This window comes from Dioscorea cayenensis, chromosome 9, assembly GCF_009730915.1.
Source record: "Dioscorea cayenensis subsp. rotundata cultivar TDr96_F1 chromosome 9, TDr96_F1_v2_PseudoChromosome.rev07_lg8_w22 25.fasta, whole genome shotgun sequence".
NCBI classification, from domain to species: Eukaryota; Viridiplantae; Streptophyta; class Magnoliopsida; order Dioscoreales; family Dioscoreaceae; genus Dioscorea; species Dioscorea cayenensis.
The window spans coordinates 10,957,973-10,978,406 of record NC_052479.1 but is presented as its reverse complement, the minus strand read 5'-3'; the positions used below and the strand labels follow the sequence as shown (position 1 = coordinate 10,978,406).

The 20,434-nt window shown below is 43.9% G+C and overlaps 1 protein-coding gene and 1 pseudogene across 1 annotated transcript; one reads left to right on the top strand and one right to left on the bottom strand.

Annotated features, from left to right (window-relative positions):
- The first annotated feature begins 70 nt into the window (after window positions 1–70).
- LOC120268466 lies at window positions 71–1,159 on the top strand (annotated as a pseudogene).
- A 5,934-nt stretch (window positions 1,160–7,093) lies between these two features.
- Window positions 7,094–11,153, bottom strand: LOC120268360 (cytochrome c biogenesis CcmF C-terminal-like mitochondrial protein). Its single transcript, XM_039275791.1, is given in 7 exon segments — window positions 7,094–8,090; window positions 8,092–8,140; window positions 8,309–8,359; window positions 8,361–8,425; window positions 8,427–8,471; window positions 8,553–8,697; window positions 8,797–11,153. Coding segments are annotated over 7 exon segments (1,959 nt in total). The 5' UTR covers window positions 9,666–11,153; the 3' UTR covers window positions 7,094–7,355.
- Window positions 11,154–20,434: the final 9,281 nt, after the last annotated feature.

Below are 20,434 nucleotides of genomic sequence, written 5' to 3'. Positions count from 1 at the left end.
GATCTTTGAGGATAAGGAGGAGGAGCTTTCATTGAAGTAGGGGCAGAATCGAATGATGAAGAGAGAGAGAATGAGACAAAGTGTAAAGGGGAGAGCACTTAGACATTTCACTTTGAGTACGAGGAAGTCCGCAGGGAGGAATTCCTCCGGGTGTATTATTATTTTTCACCGAGGGGGTGGATCGAAGCGATTGCAGTGAAAAATAGACCTGAAACGAAGTACTTCATCCTTTAGCATTGTAGAAAGGACCAAATATGACCCCTAATCGATCTTCTCGGATCGCTCTAGTACGATAGATCGAGGAAATACTGCTACGCCGCTAGACGAAATGCAACACGATAGAAGAGTTCGCTCCACCGTGTAAGATCCTCGAATCTACCACAGCCACCATCTTTTGCCATTTTTCGTTCTCTTCCCTGCCCAGGAAAGTGGATCAAAGAAAGGCAGCTTGCTTCTAAGCCAAGTGCTTGCTTATGCTTTATGAAGTGGTCGGCCTTCCTACCAGAATGCCTCCTTGGTAGAAGAGCCAAGCTTGGGCAGGAAGCAAACAAACTTGCGTGAAGGACATTTTCTTCTCTGCCCTGTCCTGTCCCTTGGCCAAGGGAGAGACTGCATCCCTTTCCTTCGGTAGCTCTTTGGGTTTCCCAAGGATAACAGTAGCTAGGGAAAAGCCCGCTTTCTTCACTCCGCGAATGAGAGAGACTCATCGGAAAAAGACATTTTCTCTTTGTGAGATCTGAAAGTGGAGAATGCATTACGTTCTCTTGGCACATAGGATCAAACGTAAAGCAATGCTTTCTTGGCAGAATTTGAGGCTTTAAGGCTTGTAGGAGCTGTTGAGCATAACGAATCAAGGCTGAAGGCGGATCAAGGTAGTTTCCCTACCAAGCCTATAGGTGAAGAGCCGAAGAATAGAGCGTGCAAAGTAAATCGTGTACCCGTTGGTCCTAAGCAATGTCTTTCACAAAGCGACCCACCTAGAAACAGTTCCCCTTTGAGGGAGGCAAAAAAATGGAACTTCGATCTGATGCTGGTATCCAATCCCACCATTGAGATATCCAGCGGATTCCGGGTCCTTGATGAATCGCCAGCCACCATTGTTTTTAGAAGAGCAAAAAGCCCGGTGCATAGCAGGACGAACCAATGTGAATATTTGTAAGCTTCGTTGCCCGAACACGATTGGTACTGACCACACTAGGTGCTACCGTGGTAGCAAAAGAAGCCAGGCGGTGACAATTGAGAGGTTATCACTGAGCATTCAGTCTCACGCGGGAATTGAGGTCAAATGGCAAGGCAAAAGGCCATACACCCGTGTGGCTCCTCGCGGAGTATAGCTCACATCCAAAATCTAATTGGGGAAAGGGGCAACACCCATGAAGCTCCAGCGGAAAGGAAAGGCCTGCCATGCCATATGCCCATGGGTACAGGAATCTTCGAAAAAGCCCGGGCTGACTCAGAGACCTGGGACCTTGGCTTAGCAACGAATGAAGGGAAGCTCTTCGAGCTTTCTCCGCCAGCAGCTTATTACGTGGTCGGCCTCGCTAAACTTCGCTTTTCCCCCTTATGAAACTTTATGAAGTAGTCGGCATTCTATAAGTGACTTGTCGAGTTTACAAAGCCTTGCTTCTTGTAGTCGGCCCTCCATGCCTCCTTTATTTGCATCCCTCCTTCCAGCCCAAAATGCCTACTAACGTTAAGCTAACCGCTAGAAGCTCATCCTTCGGGTCTCGCTGGAAGTGCAGGAGGCCAAGCACTGTGAGACGTCCCGGCATTGGATCCCCGTTCGCCTTTACATTTACATTAGTCTTTCATTTTTCTTTATTAAATATTAAAAAAAAGAAATATATATAAGTCACTAAGTTTCAAAAGCAAAGGTGGACAACCCCCTGTTATTGTAGTCAAGGGCTCATAAGGAAGGAGGCATTCTGGTGGGAAGGCCGACCACTACACTACACGGGGAGATCTCTATACCAAGTAATGAGCGATAGCGAAGCGAAGCCGGCTGCCTATAGGCGAAGGGACGAAAGCCCGACAAAGGTTAGACCTGATGGGAAAAAGTATGAAAACAAAAGTACGTTAAGGTTACGAAGTCAAGGTTGGGAGGCCTGGTCCAATGCAATCACAGCCTGGATCATCCATCCAAAGAGGAGGACAATGAAGAATCATCTCGGAATCAAGCTGGATGATCATACATATAAGGTAAAGAGAATCTCTTCCATGCATGCACTGACATAAGTAGAGGGAAAGATCAATCCTAGAGGGTCCTTCTCCTTCTACAGGAACCCTTCCTAATTTGATTTAGGACGGGACAGACAGTTGGGCAAAACAGACATCCCTTCCCCTTTGCTAGATCAGTGGCATCGTGACTCAGCTTGCTTACCGAAGCGAGCATTCAACCATCTTTCAATGAAATAAATGGCAGTCAAAGAAAGAGTGTTGTTAGCAGCCTTATGAGAATCATGTGCGTGCATCGAGGAGATTAGCAGGATCTCAGTCCACAGCGCCATTAATCAGTTAGAGATAAAAAAATGCAAAGAATGAAAGAGTAGGGCAAAGAAGGCTAGAGCAGGCTGAGCAAGGTTGTTCCAAAGTTTCTATCACCAAGGGGCCCTTATAATAAGAAAATAAAGGGGCTCGAAAAACAAACATTGCTCTTAACTCAGAATTCATCAACTCATTGGACTCTAAGTCCTTTGGTGGAAACTTGGGAATCAAAGTGGATATCCTTTGACTCTTTGAAATGGGAATTTTTATTCAAGGTGCTGTCTCGAATAGACTTTAGCCATTTTTGGCTAAATTGGATCTCGGTGCTTGTTAATGGTGGCCTGGTCCAGCATTTTAGCTGTTCTAGGGACTGCGCCAAGATGATCCATTATCACCACTGCTATTCAGTATTCTCGAGGATACGCTGTCCAAGTCAATTATGCTGCTAGAAATAGAAGGAAAGATCAAACCAATGGCAAGTCCAAGGAGCTGCAAGGCCCTCACTCATCTTTTGTTTGTAGATGACATCTTTGTCTTTGTGGATGGACAGAAAAAATGGGTAACAAACTTGCACAATCTTATAATGAAATATCAAGAGGAAGCGAGTCAGAAAAAAAACTGGGAAAAAAGTCGAATGTGGAAAGATGTCGAGGTAAAGGAGTTCCTTAATTAGAAAGATTATGGGGATTCAGGAGGGTAAGCTTCACATCACTTTTTTTGGTCGGAGGATCATCTAAAGCTGTGACTGTTAAGAAATGTTCGTAGTCTGAAGAATGAAGAAAGAATAATAGAGAAGTGTTCATTCAGAAAGAAAATAGCGCAGTGCTTTAAGAATATGAGAATCCATACTCAATTTGACAAGTGATTAAGCCCTTGTCCACATCCCAATGGTAAAACTTCTTCCAAACTTGACTTGAGGAGTTATCTTCAGCCAAACCCTGTCACCAACCTTGAACTCCAAGGGCCTCCTCCCTTGGTTAGCATACTTCTTCATTTCATCTTGCGAGAAGCTTTAGAAAGCACCTCTTCATTTCATCCTATGAGAACTGGGCCACATCAAGTTAACTTAACCAGTTTCTCTGTGAAGCAGACATATAGTGACAGAGATACTCCTACAGCAAACCATTGATCCTCTCAGTCTGCCTGCCGGGATTGCTAAGGCCTTTCCGAGATAGGCAAAGGCTGAAGAAGACCAGCTTCGCGTCTTCTCTCAGACTTGTCTTGCTGGCAAAACTTCATATAAGCTTCAATGTCCTCGCCCATATCCGGCCCATAATTATGCCAAGATAACAATGCCTTTATTCTTAAGGCACTTTGCTTGCTACCGCCTAGGCCTGCCGAGTTCATTGGCCTGCCGAGTTCTCCACCAAAGCTTGGCTTGCCGAGTTCAATACCTTCAGAAACTTATCCCACAAGCCAAAGGTAGTCCGACCAGTCTGACCAGCCCGACCATCATTGGCCTGCCGAGTTCTCCACCAAAGCTTGGTATCACTAATAAAGTACATCCTCGCCAAGGGTACTTACTCGACTTAAGCTTTTTTTCTTCGGGTCTCATGACCTTTGCTGTAACTACTTCTTTGGAAAGGCTGTCCTTGTTCTTCTTCTCCTTGCTTTTCTTTGTTTTTCATTCGAAAGTTCAAGCAAAAGGTTCAAAGCTCAAAAATAGTACTCTATAGAGAATGAATGCGAGTCAAGCAAAGCCTTGGAATTCTTCGGACTAAGGAAAGAAGATGTAAACTAACTATCAGAAGCTAAGAGCACTTGTCTCAAGAGTAGAAGAACTAGCAACTTGAAGAGCTTTCCTCAATAACCCAGGAGTCCCACATTATCCGGACAATTGACTGAGCCACATTCTCGCCTTTAGCACTTCAGTCCCTACAAACTGAGTTAATCCACTTCAGTATGATAGCTCTTCCCTTTTCTTGTAGGATTCATCCATTAGACCTTATACCCGATCCACTTAGCAGAACTAGAGAAGAACAAAAGAAGGCAAGAACTTCAGAAGCCCATTTTGAAGCGAAGAAATATAGTACTTTGCTGAGAACACTAGACCTTTTGTCTTTCTGGATTGATTCCCACTCACTGCCTGATAGCTGGCTTGGCCCATGAGACCTATTGTCTTATTGTCCTGGTAAGGGCTGAGACTGAGATGCTTGGGCTTGCGGGTGCGGGCAATTTCAAATCCATGAACTTCGAACAGAGCATCTCGGAGGAAGATGCACAATGTTCACGAAAAAAGAACACTAATTTTGTCCATGTCTTACTGATAAAAAATAAGACCTTTGTGACCGTGATAGATCCTAGGGGGAATAAGAAGACTGGGGCCTCCGTAGGTTGTTTGGAGGAAAGAAAAGGGCGGTCTCATCTTTCTCGGTATGCTGCTGAAGTAACTACCAAACATGTCGGGCGATCCGCAAGAAAGATGGGTTTGAAGTCAGTTATCCTGAAAGTGAAAGGATGTACTTATTTCAGGAAAAAGAATAAAGTGATCTTGGGCTGGAGAGAAGGTTTTTGAGGTGAAGGAGTAGGAGATCAATCTCAAATTATGTACATCCACGATGTGACCCAACTTCCACATAATGGATGCCGACTCCCCAAAAAATGTCATGTTCAAATAAAAGAGTTCCAACCATTTTTTAAATCTCCATTTTAACTTGCCAAGAAAGAATTACGAAAAAAATCTGACTCGGAAGGGAGGCTAGACTAATTGAATGAGCGAGACTCCATCGAAGTATTCTGCATCCATAACTCAAAGCCGCATGAGTGAAGTAACCTAAACTTTGTAGTCAAGGTGAAGCTCCATTGTGGATGTGAGGATCCCGTTCTATTGAGCCTTCCCGCTTTTCCTACATACAACTCAGTCAGATTAGGCAGGCTAAGCCTCAAGCTATCACCTCGATGTTTTGAGCTAGCCTATTTAATCTAGTTTTTATTGCTGCGTCTTCTTACGCTCTAGTTGTCAGGAGGCTAGTTGCCTTGCTGCTTTCTTTCTTTTCTCGGAAATCAAAGGCGAATAAAATACAATATGACCCGGAAAAAAAGGGACTAACAGCTGCTGAGGTTAGATTTTTGGATCGAGCCATCATGGACGAAAAAATGCAATGATAGAATGAAATTACTAGGAAGACGCCATCTCGACATCTCTTTGTCTGCGGTAAGGGTAATGCCCTAAACCATAAGTTGTAGTATGTCCTCTCGGACAACCGACGGTTCTTCGAGTTCATCCTAAAGTCTATCTTTCATACTTAGTGCTTTTAATTTGTCAAGACAATTTTTCACCAAACATAGAGGCAAACTCATCCCATAAGGCCTAACAATGCAGTCCATCAATGTCCCATATGATATTTATCTGTAGGAGGGGATACGCTTGAAGAGCTTAGGAGACGTTAGAAGTTTGGAGGCAGCATACTTATCCCCACATTCTGCAAGGTTTGGGGGTAGCAGAGGATCATTCGAAATACTTCAAGGAAGCGAAGAAAACGGACTCCGCCTCCATTTGCTTCAAAGATTTCTAGCAATTATGCTACGCTATAAGTCCTCGGTCATTTTCACTGGTAATCTTCCCAATGAGTTCCCGCTAGAACGGTCGAACCACCACTTCATCCTGTACCTCAGGTAATGCTTGCATGGGCTGTCCAGGTATCTTTTCTTCTCCCCTATCTTCATGAATTATAACCTAATTATTATCATCTTTGTTGAAACTTTGTCTGATTTGTTAGTTATTAGCCTCTCTTCCTTCGACAGTTCGATCTAAGATACATGTACCTGCAGCAGATCAGATAACTGAAGCAACCATGACTGAGCTGTTGTGTCATAGCTAATGAGGTTGTATGCTATTTCATTCCTATACTCATCTTTTGTAGTCTACTTTTTTTCTTTTTGGCTAAGGGAGACAATGTGATGTGTGTGTCTTTATAAATATAGAAAGATAGATATATATAAACTGCCTGCTTTGAAGTAGAAGTTGTGAAACAGCCTGTTTCCCTCGTGGGCTGTCCATTAGGCTTCTCTTAACATGCGTTGCCTCACCTTGACCTTTTTTCTTTTCTTATCCTGTCTCTATCTCTTTATCTGTGTTAACCTTACCTTACCAAAAAAAAAAGGTATCATCAACATAGCAAAAGAAAAAATTTTCCATTTTTCATGGGGTCCAACTGTCTATATCTAGAGAAAGAAAGGGAAGAAGAATAGCAAATGCCTCTAAAATCTAAAAATCTGAAGAAGTAGAGCTATATTCTATCTATTGAGGCAAGGTGCTTTGAAGCCCTCTATATAGTTGACTTGAGGTCAGGTTCCTGTTCCAGTGAAATTGAAAGTTTTAGTTGAGAGACTTAGAGGATAAGCGAGGACCTATCATCTAGTACCGGATCAGAAAGGATATGCATTTAAAAGGGCCTGTTGGCCACTGCTTGCGAAGACGGAGCTTGCACTGAAGTGGACCTATGGCATGACCTCAGCTACACAACGAATAAGAATCATTACCCTCTCCTATTCTCTCTATGTTGATCACCACTCTGCTACCGCTACTTTTATATATTAGAAGTCATCAAAACGGTTGATGATTCTGATTTTTTATAAAAAAGAGTTCCCGTTTCAAAGAAAGATGGACGCGTGAGAGTCTGCATCGACTTTCGCAACCTCAACAAAGCGTGTCCAAAGGATGACTTCCCTCTCCTTAGTCCGATCTTGACACCTTACTAGTGCTCGGAACCATGTGTCTTATGGAAGCAAAAGAAGCCTTTCTTATTCAAAGAAAGGGTCGTCTCGTTCTGCTTTTAGGGCTTTCCCCCCAGGTATAATTCAGTACTTAGGATATGGCCTTCCTTAAAGAAAGGATTGACTCCTTTTATGCAATTATTAACTATACTATACTATACAGAACTTTCTCGATTCCAATGCAACTTATCCTTTTGGAGCTGACGTAACAAACTACGCGAGCCTCCCGATGAAGCCAACAGAAATCCTATCCGAATACTAAAAAGAAAAGGCAGTTTTATTATTGTGGTATACCAGCCGCCAGTTCTGGAACTTCCAGTTCCAATCGGAGCATATAGATCCGTAAATAGATTTGTATGTATAGCCACTTCAGTCGTGCTCGTCGTTTCTTGAATAGAAAAAAAGTATCTTTTTTCTGGGAACATGGTAACCCAGAAATTCTTATGTTCGTGATTCTTCATCCACCGATGCAGAAAATGTTCCAGTTTTCCATTCTCATATGAGGCAGGAAAGTTTATTGGCAACAGGTCGGCACGAAGTGATTCATCATGCTCAAACATGAACCGATCGCTCGTTGGGGACGGTTTAGAAAGAAAGAAATTCCCCAAAATTGAATGAGAAGTGGGTCCATGTAAATGATCGAGACCTCGCAAACAACAACGCTCCTTCCCCATATGGAGTTCGGAACCCAAAGGCAATCGTTGAGTGAACTGTATCTTATTCGTATTAGTTGACCTAAGCCGCATCATTCTTGCTGGGGTGGGGCTCGGCCTCCGAACCGTACATGGGACGAGTTTCTGCCTCATACAGCTCGGACCGAAGACCGGGGGAAGTTGAGGAGAGATGGGGAGACCCAGCTGCTGCCGGTCGGGACGGACAGGAAAGGGGGCGGGGAAAAGCTTGTGAAGAAGCAAGCTTCTTCCCCCACCCCCCAAAGACCCTATAGCACTTCACGTTCTTTCTATTCCATCCCTCCGGGATAGGCGGCTAATACTAATCTAATAAGTGCAGCAGTCGTCGTCGTCTGACCAATCGGCTCGGACACCAGACCGCTCGTGCCCGCCCATTCTGTCTCGCCCTAAATAGAATGGCTCTCTTAGTTAGTTACGAAAACCCTGAACCCGAGTCCCCACGTCCGCTTTTATCCGCCCGCAACCCGCTTTCTTTGCCAACACAACATTAGGGCCGTCCCCTTTTTCATTCTATGCTGACCCCGGCCGGGGCTGGGCTGGCTTTTTGGGAAGCCCGTTCCCACCGCGCTCACGGCCCGGCTAGCCTGCCAGCGGTAGTGGGAATTCCCCCGTTCCCTGGTAAAAAAAAAAAGGGTTGGTTGGATGCGGGATCTACTCCACGAGGAGCGGCACGGACGTAGATGATATCATCACGACCTCTCTTTGCGTACCGCTAGGGATGCTTAACGCCACTTCGCCAACTGGCATTACCCGCGCTTTAGTGTCTCTCAGTGTGGTCAGCACTGGGTGTTTCCGAGCAGCGAGGCTGACACCCATTCGCATTAGTTCATCCAAAGTTCCTTACCCTTACGCACGAATTTTGGAATAAGCCATCTTCCTATCAAGGTTAAGGAGTCAACTGAGCATCTCAGCGGCGGGATTGAATACCCGGATCGAATCAGAGTTCACGCCGCCCGCCCGGAACAAATAGGAGGCGTGGGCCACAGGTCGCACATAAGCCACCGGGTCGCACGACAGAAGAACACCCAACATAAATATGCACACTCCTCCATGTGAAATAGGAAGATGAATCTTCACTTTATTGTAGTAGTCGTGACCAACAGCCATCAGCAGTCGGCTCGTTGGTAAGGCGAGAGCTTCAAGCCCGATTTCTGGTGGCACACCCCCCAAACAAGCACCACTCGACGAAGGGGGGACGGGGAAAGCTACAGGCCCAAAACCTTCGACCCTTCTTTCTATATGGGGGTGCCCGGGGCACCTCATCTTGTCATTTCGTCGTTGCTCATTCCCGTTAGGCCGAAGTCTTTGGCGTTTCCTTTTCCGCGCCCGCTCACGCTTCGCTGACCTATCGCGTGGTAAAGAGAAGAGAGTACGAAAGAATTGTAAACAGAGCAGACCACAGAAAAATTCGAAATATGACAAGTCCCCCATGGATTCTAAAAGAAGGAAATGAAGAACGGGAATGAAACGAAATACAGCATTTCTAGCGGATGAGCTTCTCCCAATTATGTGTGGTAATAATAGAGTAGGGCGGCTTGCTCTGACCAACACTCCACTTTTTGCTCTGTCCATGGAGCGTATGAATTTTTTGGAATGTAGATAGACCAAAAAAGGGAATTCAGGGATAGGAATAGGAATTATAGTTCCATTGGAAGAAGGGGCACCAGTGGGAACATCTCTACTGACGAACCATTTCAATAGTACGGGTGCTGCCGTGCCACAAGGCACGACCATGGAAGTAATGAAAAATAAGAAGTTTTGTAGTTGGACCATCTGCTCTATCCGTTCGATTTGAGCTTCTCCAAAGAAGATGAGAGGTTAAAAATGAAAGTGTTCGCAACGCATACCGAAAAAGGGACCCATGTTGCCGACCATTAATGACTAGTTCGAAGACCGGGAGCAGGGTTGAAACCAAGAAAAATTTATGACTTTCCCTATGTTTCCTAACGTTTTCAATAAAACCTTCTCGTCAAAGTCTTAATGCTTTCAGTGATATTAGTAGATGCTATTTGAACCCTTCCTTTTTTTATCCATGTCAGCATTTCTTATATAAGTTCTTATATCGGCAATAGTATCCCTACCCATGACGAACTAGAATTATGGGTGTCTCCTAATTTTTATATAATAAACATGTTTTTCTCCTTTAAGAATTTTTTTTTTTGGGGGGGGGTTAGCGGCCCATGGAATTAAAGAAAACTGCTCTGCTATCCAGTCAGAGGCCATGAGCCATCCCGGCGTACTTATTTGTTTGATTTGATTTGACGAGGAGCAATCCGGAGGGCTACACGAGGACTAGGCAATCAAGCTTTTCCAAACACAATAGTCTCCTCAGTTTGGTATTGCAAAGATTCCATCCTCGGTGTGACCATAAAAAAATCAAAAAGGAAGTACGTCGATTCTGTTTGAAACAAAGACAGCAGGCAGGCACTCGTGATTCCGGGGAAGGGAAGAAGCCACCCGGATGCATGCTCCTTACCTGTATAGGCTTAGGGCTACCTTGCCTTCCGACTAGGAAGGAGAACAAGGTGTGGGGAGACACGAGTCAAAGCAATCGGTCCTAATTGATTGAGGTGGAGGGGCTCTATGAGCGTAAAGGGAAAGTCAAATGTAGGCGCCCTACTTTACTTAACTTAACTTAGGGGTCCATTACTCTTCTACTTTTTATTTAAGAGTAGCATGATACCGAGGTTCCCCCTAATAGGGCGAGTGTCATCCTCTGGAATCGAGGATCTTCAATGCTTATGAACAGACTTGTTGAATAAATCGGGGCCCTTACTACTGAAAAGACACTTTACTGTAGAGGCGGGACTCCCACACTTTCCGGAGAGCAGGCCATAGTTTCACACTCGTGCCCTTGCGGAAGAAGCTCCTCCAAGGGTACGAGAAGCACTTAGGGATACGGCTACAATGTGGTCGTTAACCCCCCTTTTCTCGGCTGATTCAGTCACTGTGCAGTTGACAAGAAAGGGCCCTCTATATCCATCCCATCCCACAGCAAGGCCTGTCTGAATAGGCAGTCTTTTATATTAAAGAATAAGATGGCTGCCTTTCAAGTAAAGGCCCCAGAGAAAGCTGTGCAGCTAGGGTTTTCAACCAGCCGTCGAAATGCTTGTTTAGAATTGGTATAGCTTGCAGCAATCCTCCAAACAAGTTAGTACCATACATAATGAAATATCTCTGAGGTGAACTCATAATTAATGGAAAAGCTGCATCTAACTGTGCAACAAGAGGTTGACTCTGTAACTTCTGTGGTGGGTCAAGTGTAGGGGGGGACCTCACCAACCTGTATATACAATTTGAGGTCTGGACCTGATCTATCCTGAGAGATATATCGATTCTTCTAGATGAAAAGATTTTTTTTCCAAGCAAAAAAACCAGCCGCCAAGGAAGAAATCGAGGGAGGGGTTGACAGTACTCCTTGCTTGAAACACGTTCCATCAGAGCCCCTGTTGAGATTATCCCTATTTTCAACGAGGGAGTGTGAAATGCTGGATGATTGGATTGATTCGCAACTCACCCGGAGGATCGCCCTAACTTTTGGTGTGTAGTTCTCGATTCCTTCTTTGGTTGGATGACCAACCTCTTGGATCCCCACTCCAGAAAAGAAAAGCGACAGACACCTCCGGGAAAGAAAAAGAAAGCGCTTGATTCCTAAACAGGCCTAACTGAAAGAGCGGAGTTCATTCCCCAAACAAAAACTGGCAACCACGGAAAAAGAGCACCCCTGAAATATTCACTTGAATACACGGAGCTTGACCCTAGGAAGTGCAGGAGCACACTACTGAGAAATTCACTCGACTAGACTGAGGCTCTCCTCTTGGATTGACCCTTTCCTTACTTGCCGAGAGAGCTTCCCTCCCAACAACCCAGATAGCGTAGACCTGAGCTTTCACCAAGAGAGAAAGGATAAACCGGAGAATCCATCAGTACGAGCTGAACGAAGAGCCTGATCTCTCTGAGAATTCAGAACAAGCACTACCACCGAGACTTTTCACTTGACTAGTTCGCTCGGGCTGCTATTCGGCTCTCCCCTGTATGTAGTATACGGAATACACTCTTTCTGGGCTCGTGTAGTTTCTAACTCGCTTGTTCTTAAACTTCACTCTTCGTTTAGTATGAATATAAATATATATATTTATATTCATATATTTAAAGCAAAGACAAAGACAGAGTTGGCTATTATTGCCTTTTTTTGTCGTGGACTGAGTAGTCCACTTCAATAATCCAACAAACAGTCCCTTACAGGTCCGATAGCAAGGGGACGAGCTTGAGGACACTACTGCCTTTCTCGGGCGTAGTCTTGATAGCTCCCCATGAATGTTATGTATAGATCAATCGGCCGAGACCACACGAACGAAGCAGTTTCTCTCACAGAGATAAATATATAGAATCAAATTGGGAACCGGGATGAAGACCTCATCAACCCGAAACCAAAAAGGGAGACGAGTCTCACATCGAAAGAGGATTCCGTAAAAAAACCCTGTAGACAGACACTCTTCTCTTGTTGATAGGCGAGGGGACTTCGTCGGATTGCCTCCTTGGATTTCCATCCACAAACTATCTTGTCTTGCGGTCGGCCCTCTCTCTCTCGCAACAAGGCTAAGGCTTCGAGGCCTGATTTGGCATCGCGTTCTCCCCTTCGCTTCTCGGCTGACTTGAAACCGGACAAATGGAGCAATCTCTTTTGCAGCAGTTGAGTCATGCCTTAGTGAACAAACCTTTCCTAACTTTAACAAACCGATCCAAAACCAACAACATGTCTGGGAACGAGCATTCATAGGCACTGTGCCTGGGAGCAGAGAAAGTCTTTTATGAACCGGAATTCTATCCCTTGAACCTCAAAGGTAGAGTTCCCTTCAAGTGAAAGAGGTCTCGCTTGACTCGACCAGTCCTTTTTTGGGGAGCTAGGAGTCGCAGTTGAGGATGTAGGGGTTAACAGATAGTAGAGGTCAAAATCAATGGTTCAGGATAAGTCAATAATCAGAATAAAAGGGACATAGGGTTGAAGGCTTCCCTTTTGTACTACGTTGAACCTTGCTTCTGTCATCGTCTAGACCATCCATACCATTTTTGCATTTTCAGTGAGCGATGCATAATTTAAAGCAAGATAACCAGTGCTTTGACACAGAGGCTTAGAAGATGGAGTACGTCCGAAGGAAGTCGTTGGCTGCCTTTTTCTAGTGTGCAAGTACCACCGAATTCTTAAACAAATTTCCCATTTCTTGGACTAAAGGCATGAAAGACAAGCTTTAGTTATCGGCTTAAGATGCTAATGTGATAATATCAGATAATGGGCTTCTCAACTCAAATGGAAAAAATTTTTTGAAATGAATCCCCTACCTAACAGACTTTTTACAAGCTCGCATGTCAGGATTGCGTAGTGAACTTGATTGAGCGGTGCCCTCAAACTCTCTTTTTCTAGAAGCTTCCCCCCAATCCTAATGAGCCAGCTCCAGAAGAAAGGGCAGTCCTAATATCAGCAGTTGTAGCCCTAAAAGTTTCCATGATTGTTTTCTTTGCTATGGAATGGTTTTCTTGCTTCTACCTTTTGCCTTGTATGGTAAGGTCCTCCCCTCCAAAACCCAACTCGTCATTCTAGTTGACTCAAAGGTGGAAAGGGATGGAACATCACTCTCGGGCATAGAGACTCCACCCAATGGCGTCTGGCAATACACTTTCTTTTTAAAAGAATTTATTTCCAATAATGGCGGAATGAAAATGATAACGATTGCCGAGAGCATATCTTTTACCTTTGACCTATTTCTATCCCTAGCTTGTAGTTTTTCAAAACTGGATTGCTTATTAGGGTTAAATAACTAGATTGACTCATCTAACTTTCTTGCCCTTAGGACAACAACTCCAACCTTAGGTATTGGATAAAGTGAAAATCCTGGTATTGGAAAGGAAAAGGTTCCAATACTTCCACTAGCCCTAGTACTAGGACTGCTTGTTTTCAATCAATTGAAAGAAGATGCTGATGGAAAAGCTTTCTCACATTCACAGGAAAAAAAGGACACGGGGAACTATAATTCTCTTATCTTAGCACTCCAAATGCAGGAGGAGTAGTTTCACGGTGAAACTAGATCTTTCAGAGCATAAGGAACTAAGCTTTTTTCTTTCATAAGGGAATTGGAAGTCGATAAAGAAAAATCTTGAGTTAGTACTAAAAAAAGTCTTTGGCTAGAGGAGCGGCACGCAAAGCAAGAATGAGGTAAGGGGATTCATTCCGAGTTATATCTCCGCTTGATCCTCTCTTTCCGAGTGAATATGTGGCATATCCTAAAGTGCCAAAGGTCTTTTCAATACCCACGAGAAAGGTAAAATGGGAGTTTCCCTCTCAGATAGTCTAGTGCCAGTCATAAAAGAAAAGCTTCCCTTGCGAATGCCTTACCGGCAATAGTTTTCGTAAGTTAGGGCCTAAATAAGGAAGATCCAGCTGTGGTGTAATCAATGGTTTATGAGCTCCGGTCCGTTTGAGTTGTAGTTTCTTTCCATCGAGTTTGATAGGATTGAAAAGGTGAAATCTCATTTTCATTCGTTAGCAGTCACCATATGCTTCACAAATGGTGGGAGAAGGTTCTAACTCGACTGGAGGGTTCCCCATTAGAATTCTTCCTTTTTTGACTAGCAAGAAGTCCCTTATGGATTTATTTTCTTGTAGGCTAGACTATTCGTTCGTTCTCTTGATTTTGAATGAAAAGAGAGATAGGAATGAATGAATACTATAATAAGTAGAATTTCTTCTTCCTCTATATACCTATACGGAAGGAATACCTTTAATTTTTAGAGTATGAGATTGGGCCCATTGAAAGTGACTCTCTTCTTTCCAGTGCTTTGCCAGACATATAAAGTGACATTCCAGTCTAGTTCGAGTAGCCTTTCAATATCAAACTAAGCGAGAGGTTAGAGCGAGTGATCAAGTGGTAGGATAGCAGGTTATGTTCTAATTCTAAGGCAATCCTTACTTCTCTTTTCTTCTTTTGCTCGAGACTCGATGGAGAGGGACAAGATCCCAGTCCTAGGGCCTTGAAAGAGGGAACTAGTGTCGAGGACCTTGTTTCCATCCTCTGAAGAATGCCTGTACCTAGACCGGAGATAGAGACAGAGGACGAAAGCTACAGTCTGCTTTTCATTTCTTATAGATGAAGAAAAGAACCCGGGAGGGGACATGGAAGGTGAGAATGAGTCTCTTTTCCACCGCCGTCTGGTAACCCCAAGACCCTATCCAAACCGCGTACAGAAGATCGCTTTTCATAGAAGAAGAGACTTTGGTATTGACCCTAGAAGAACCCTCGCCTAGGATAAGATTTCCTGCGGGAGGACAGAAAGGGAAAGTAGCCCCCTCTCCTCGGTTGGCCTAGCCTAAGTTGTTTTGTTCTTGTGGAAACCGCAAGATAGAGGGTTGCCCATTCAAAACCAACTGGAGCACAAGTTCAATAGAGTGTTGGTCCGCATTATGCATTTCTTCCAAATCATGCATCAAAGGAGCCTGCCGATGGAAGTTACAGTCTGAATGCGGAAAGTCTGGCACTCGTTCGTGACCTATCCCTTAGAACCGTGAGTCCATTCTATTTTGACTGAATCTGAGGGAAGAGTCAAGTTGGGAAGGCGGGCTTTAATGGATCAGTTGGATGCGCTTGTGATCCTAGTGAGTAGGGATTCCTCGCCCCAAAGGAATTCGACCTATCCTTGGTTCTCATCCTTGATGCGGACTGTGCACTCTCGAGAGTAGCTCAAGACCCAATAGAAGAAGCACAAGCAGTGTTCAACTGAGAGGGCTTCATTCAGGGGCTCGAGAGTTGGGCTGTGCTGAAAAACTCTCCCTTTCTCCGATCCCACCTCTAATAAATGAATTATGGGTCGGCTTTTAAAGCTAGTAGCTTTTGAGTGTGGGAGAAACAAACTTCGAAAGGAGATATCTACCTCTAGAGGAGATATCCTTAATGCAAACTTGGGATTCTTGCCTATGCTCTTTCCTGCCTTGCCCACATTGCTTGCCCTACTATTCTGGTTGAACTAAGGCTTTGGCTGAACTACCACCTAATACCAGTATTCTTAGCTTACTATCTGATTGGTGCTGACTGCCTTGTCTCGGGCCTGTACTTCTGGCTTACCGGCTTGCTTGACTAACTGACTATCTGACTACTAGGACTATTCTGCTTGGCTATCAAACTACTAAACATCGAGATTCTTATCTCTGCTAGCCCTTTCGGCCTCATCAGACTCCTTACCCTTCAGAAAAGTTCAAACAAGTATTCTTGTTCTCTTATTACCAGACACTGACCTTACAGCGGAAACCTCTATTCTTAAAACATATGCTGCTTACTCCCAGTCTTCTTACCTTAAAGCTTCATAGCTCTCTCATTCAGCTTACAGCCTACCACTTGCTACCCTTACAGCTCTGATAGCTCAGCCTATTACTAACTACTGCTTCAATCAAGGTTACAGTATACAGTGCAACTGGTCTCCGCTCTAATTGAATGCCGGTCTTATTGACAGTTGCTTACCTGACAGCAAACAAAGCTAAGAAAAAAAAAAGCAAAGCTAACTCTCACTAGGTGTAGAATGATATGATCTTCCAACCGGGAGAAAAAGAAAAAAAAAATCTCTTTTTTCTTAAATGAATAGAACTGGATGGATGACTTTCTTTCCATCCAAGCAGACACCCACTACACGAGATGAAATTTCACTGTGGACCCTCACTTCACTTTTCTCGTATCGAAAGTATGCGTCTTTCTTTCAAGCCCAGTAGCTCCTTCGATCCAAGACGAAATGAAATAACTCAAATTGGGTACTTCCCCTTTTATGCAGGCTATTGCAGGCTACTCTGGTATGTGGGCACCCGTCTTTCTATGGTCCACTAGTTTGGGACTGGGCTTCTTACAGGGAAGGAGGCTACTAGTCTGATGGGGCACCTGCAAGATTCTATTTTCTGCCTCCGCTTGCTCTTTTCACACCTTAATAAACAAAGAAGACTTATTCATATTCGAGGAGAAGCTTCTCACTCCTGTGAAAAGCTTCCATGTTTACGTACCTCCTACTTGAGCTGCACCAAAGAGGGCAAGGGGGATCAATGTTGCCGTAGCTACTAGTCCGAGCTACTATACTAACCCGGAAGCTGGTTCGACTACAGTAGCAAAAGTTGGCTTCCAAGACGGGCTTATTTGTCTCCTGACGGGTGCAATAAGAAGTCAAGGTCTTAACCAGAGAGGAGGGATAACATGGCCCATAATGTAGCCGGTCAGCTTACGGTTGGGGTTAGCACAATAATGGCTGGTGCTTTCCTTGACTTCCGCTTCTGGCTTCTACATTCGCTTCAGTGCTTGGGCCATTCTTTAGTTATTCCCATTGGGGCTTAGGGTTAGGGGGGAGGGGCTCGGAGCTAAGTCGTGCATATCTACTACCTTGCCGAGAAATAAAGTCCACTAATTAGAATGGAGAGAAGGTTACCTCACCCGAAGCTTCTTTGATGATTTTTTTTCTTTGAGATAGAAAGTATGAAGTAAGACTCCAATTGAGTTCCGCACAAGGACCCAAACCATACCTCAATGATAAATTGAAGGAGGGGGAATCAATTATTTAGAGACATGGCACCCATTCTTTCAACACAAGGCAATTGGATTAATTTATTTTTTTATAGGAAAAAAAAGAAATTTCTCATGCTGACTGTCTAGTTGAACTACAGTTTTCATCATTTCTCGGTATATGAGTATTCAAGTTCCACAATAAAGGAGGATGTCTCTAGCGAAACATTTTAAATGCGCGTATATTATAAATAATCCAACTGGAAATGGGATGTTCAGATGTAGGCAAAAGAACAGAACAATAGATATTTATTTATGAGAATTTTGAAAGAGGATCCGATTTTATAGTCGAGGTTAAAGAGTCAAGATGCAGAGGAACCACCACCCCAAGTGCCCTATAGACAGAAGAAGAATTTTTGCTAATTCGATTTATATATATAAGGCCGGTCTTTGGTGGCTAATGGTTTTACTTTTTTGGACCAAAGAAAATGAAACTGAGCCGTTCCTACATGGAGATTGGATTGATATGAAGTCTTTATTACAGTAGTAAATTCTTTCCTTTTTTTTCTACTCTCCCGTTTTGCGCTCGCGAGGGAAGGGTTGGTCAGAAAGACGGAGGTCAGGTCTGACTAGGTAAAGGGGAAACTAGTAACCTGTGACAGTTGGTATCAGATCGAGCTTGTCAGAGTAATTGGCTTATGAAGCACACAATGTCGACCTCGGAGATTCTCATGACCGACAGACATGGCTAACTATGTACTGTTTATTTAAAATAAAATTTCTTTTAACCAAGCCAATAAAGAAATTTTTCAGTCTTGTCCGAAGTTGTTACTAAGAACGCAGGGTCGGGGTTGAGTTGAGAATTCGGGAGGAGCATGTGGACCACTTGCTTCGCCAAGAACAACCATTGGTTGTAGCAATTTTTATTAATAGGAAGAGGAGAAGTTCGTTAGGAAATTTTTACATGCCACGACGATCCATAGAGGAGAAGTTCGTTAGGAAATTTTTACATGCCACAACGATCCATATACATATAGAATTGAAGTTTTGTTGATGGATTCCTATTTAGAATGACAAAGATGACCTTATAGAATCTTTTGCACAGGTCCAGATCTATCATCACTCTCCCCCCAAAACAAAGGGGAATTTTTCTTTCAGTTCGGTCTTTCTTTTGCCAACTCGTACTCTTTCTTTGATGCATGACTTACTTGACTTTGTATTCCTTCTATTCATATCATCATTATCGCAAAGTGCAATGATGAAGAGGATCTGCATCAAACAATGGAGGGATTGGCCCCCATTTTTTATTTGTCTCCTCCAGCAACTCAGGAGCCTGTTCCCCCTTTGTTGGAAATCCCCGCAGCTGTGGTCAATCAGGAAGACCTCTGGAGGAGCAGCAGGAGGAGACTGCTCCGGCTCATCCGCATCCTAATGCGGATCAGATCTGGATCCCCATCCCGAGCTACCTGGGAATAGCATGGAGTTTCTTCCAAGGCAGCGACAATCCTACTCCGAAAGAGTTTAGGCGATCTATAATCGCCTCATCTTATATCATAGGGATGTGAGTACTCTTCCTGAGCCTGAATGACTGTTGAAGGAGGCTCAACAAATCTCTCAGATCAAGGGGGAAATCCTCCATAAATAGGAAGATATGGATAGAGGAGGAGGTTTACTTTTCAATAGAGCCCAATGCCTAAGGGGCCGATTTTTTTAAAGAAAGGCTCTGAAAGATCCTGAAGGATGGAGGGTGCAAATAGCACTATTCTCATTCCTTCCACAAAGCTAAAAGAAGGGATTGGTAAACCATATTATTTACGCCGCGTTGGTAGGGGGGAAGGAAGGCGTAGGGCTCACACAAGTAAGTGAAGGACCCCCTACGGGCCTTTCTGAAGTGTGGCAAGGCTAGGGAGGTATGGGAGGGCCATTGTGAACTCTAGAGAGGCGGAAGTGGCAAATTGCTTCTAACAAGTTCCCCAACACTTAGCTTAGTAGCTTAACTCTTCTAGCATGGCGCTGCTAGATGCTTCTGATCAATAGGAATAGGAGGAAAAATAAAAGCTTATGATGAGCATTTATTGGAGTCGATCATTTCCAAGATCTAATTCCAGTTTCTTATTATGTAGTGGAAACGCCTCACAATCTTCAGTTTTACGCTTAGGCTTAAGGGAAGAAATTTTCTTGGTGGATGCAGGACTTGGTACCCCCAAAATTTGTATGCAAGATGAGCTTACAGGAGTGCAAATCAATGGAGCCACCAGGTTTGAGAATAAGGTGGCATCCCTGAATGTAGTGGCTGGTGAATCACTGAAAAAAATGAATTTTTGAGAGATTCTTTATCGATCTAATGGCCAGTGAATCATTGATCAAAGAGCGAGCAACCACCAGGTTTAATTATTTTGTGGGATCTTTGGATGTAGTGGCTGGTGAACCGCTTCTTCTTCTTCCATGAAGATTCAGACAAAAGCGAGCTTGGATGGAACAGAAGAAGATTTGGCAAATGAATAAAAAGGTCAATGGGTTTATTATTGACAAAGTAAAAGGAGGTTATTCAGTAGCCATCGCAGGTTTCATTACTTTTCTTCCATTATGTCCTTCATAACTCAAAGGATAGCGAATAATAGATTCACCATTGAGAGCATTAACCCCAAAATGATGAATATTGTGGTGTTATAAGAACGGCAGATCAAACTAGAAAAGCACTTTTTGAAAAAAAAAAATTCTATGTTCCTCCGATCGGGCGGGTAGAGGGATAGAACGATGAAGCAGATACTTGGGCGCTAGTGATAGTCCTGGCAGGATGAGTCAGCAGAAGCGATTGATCGATGGGACGGAGGATATTTTTGAGAAATTCAAGGAGTCAATCCTTTCTTTAAGGAAGACCATATCCTAAGTACTAAATTATACCTGGGGGGAAGCCCTAAAAGAAGAACGAGATGACCCTTTCTTTGAATAAGAAAGGCTTCTTTGGCTTCCATAAGACACATGGTTAGGAGCACTATTAAGGTGTCAAGATCGGAC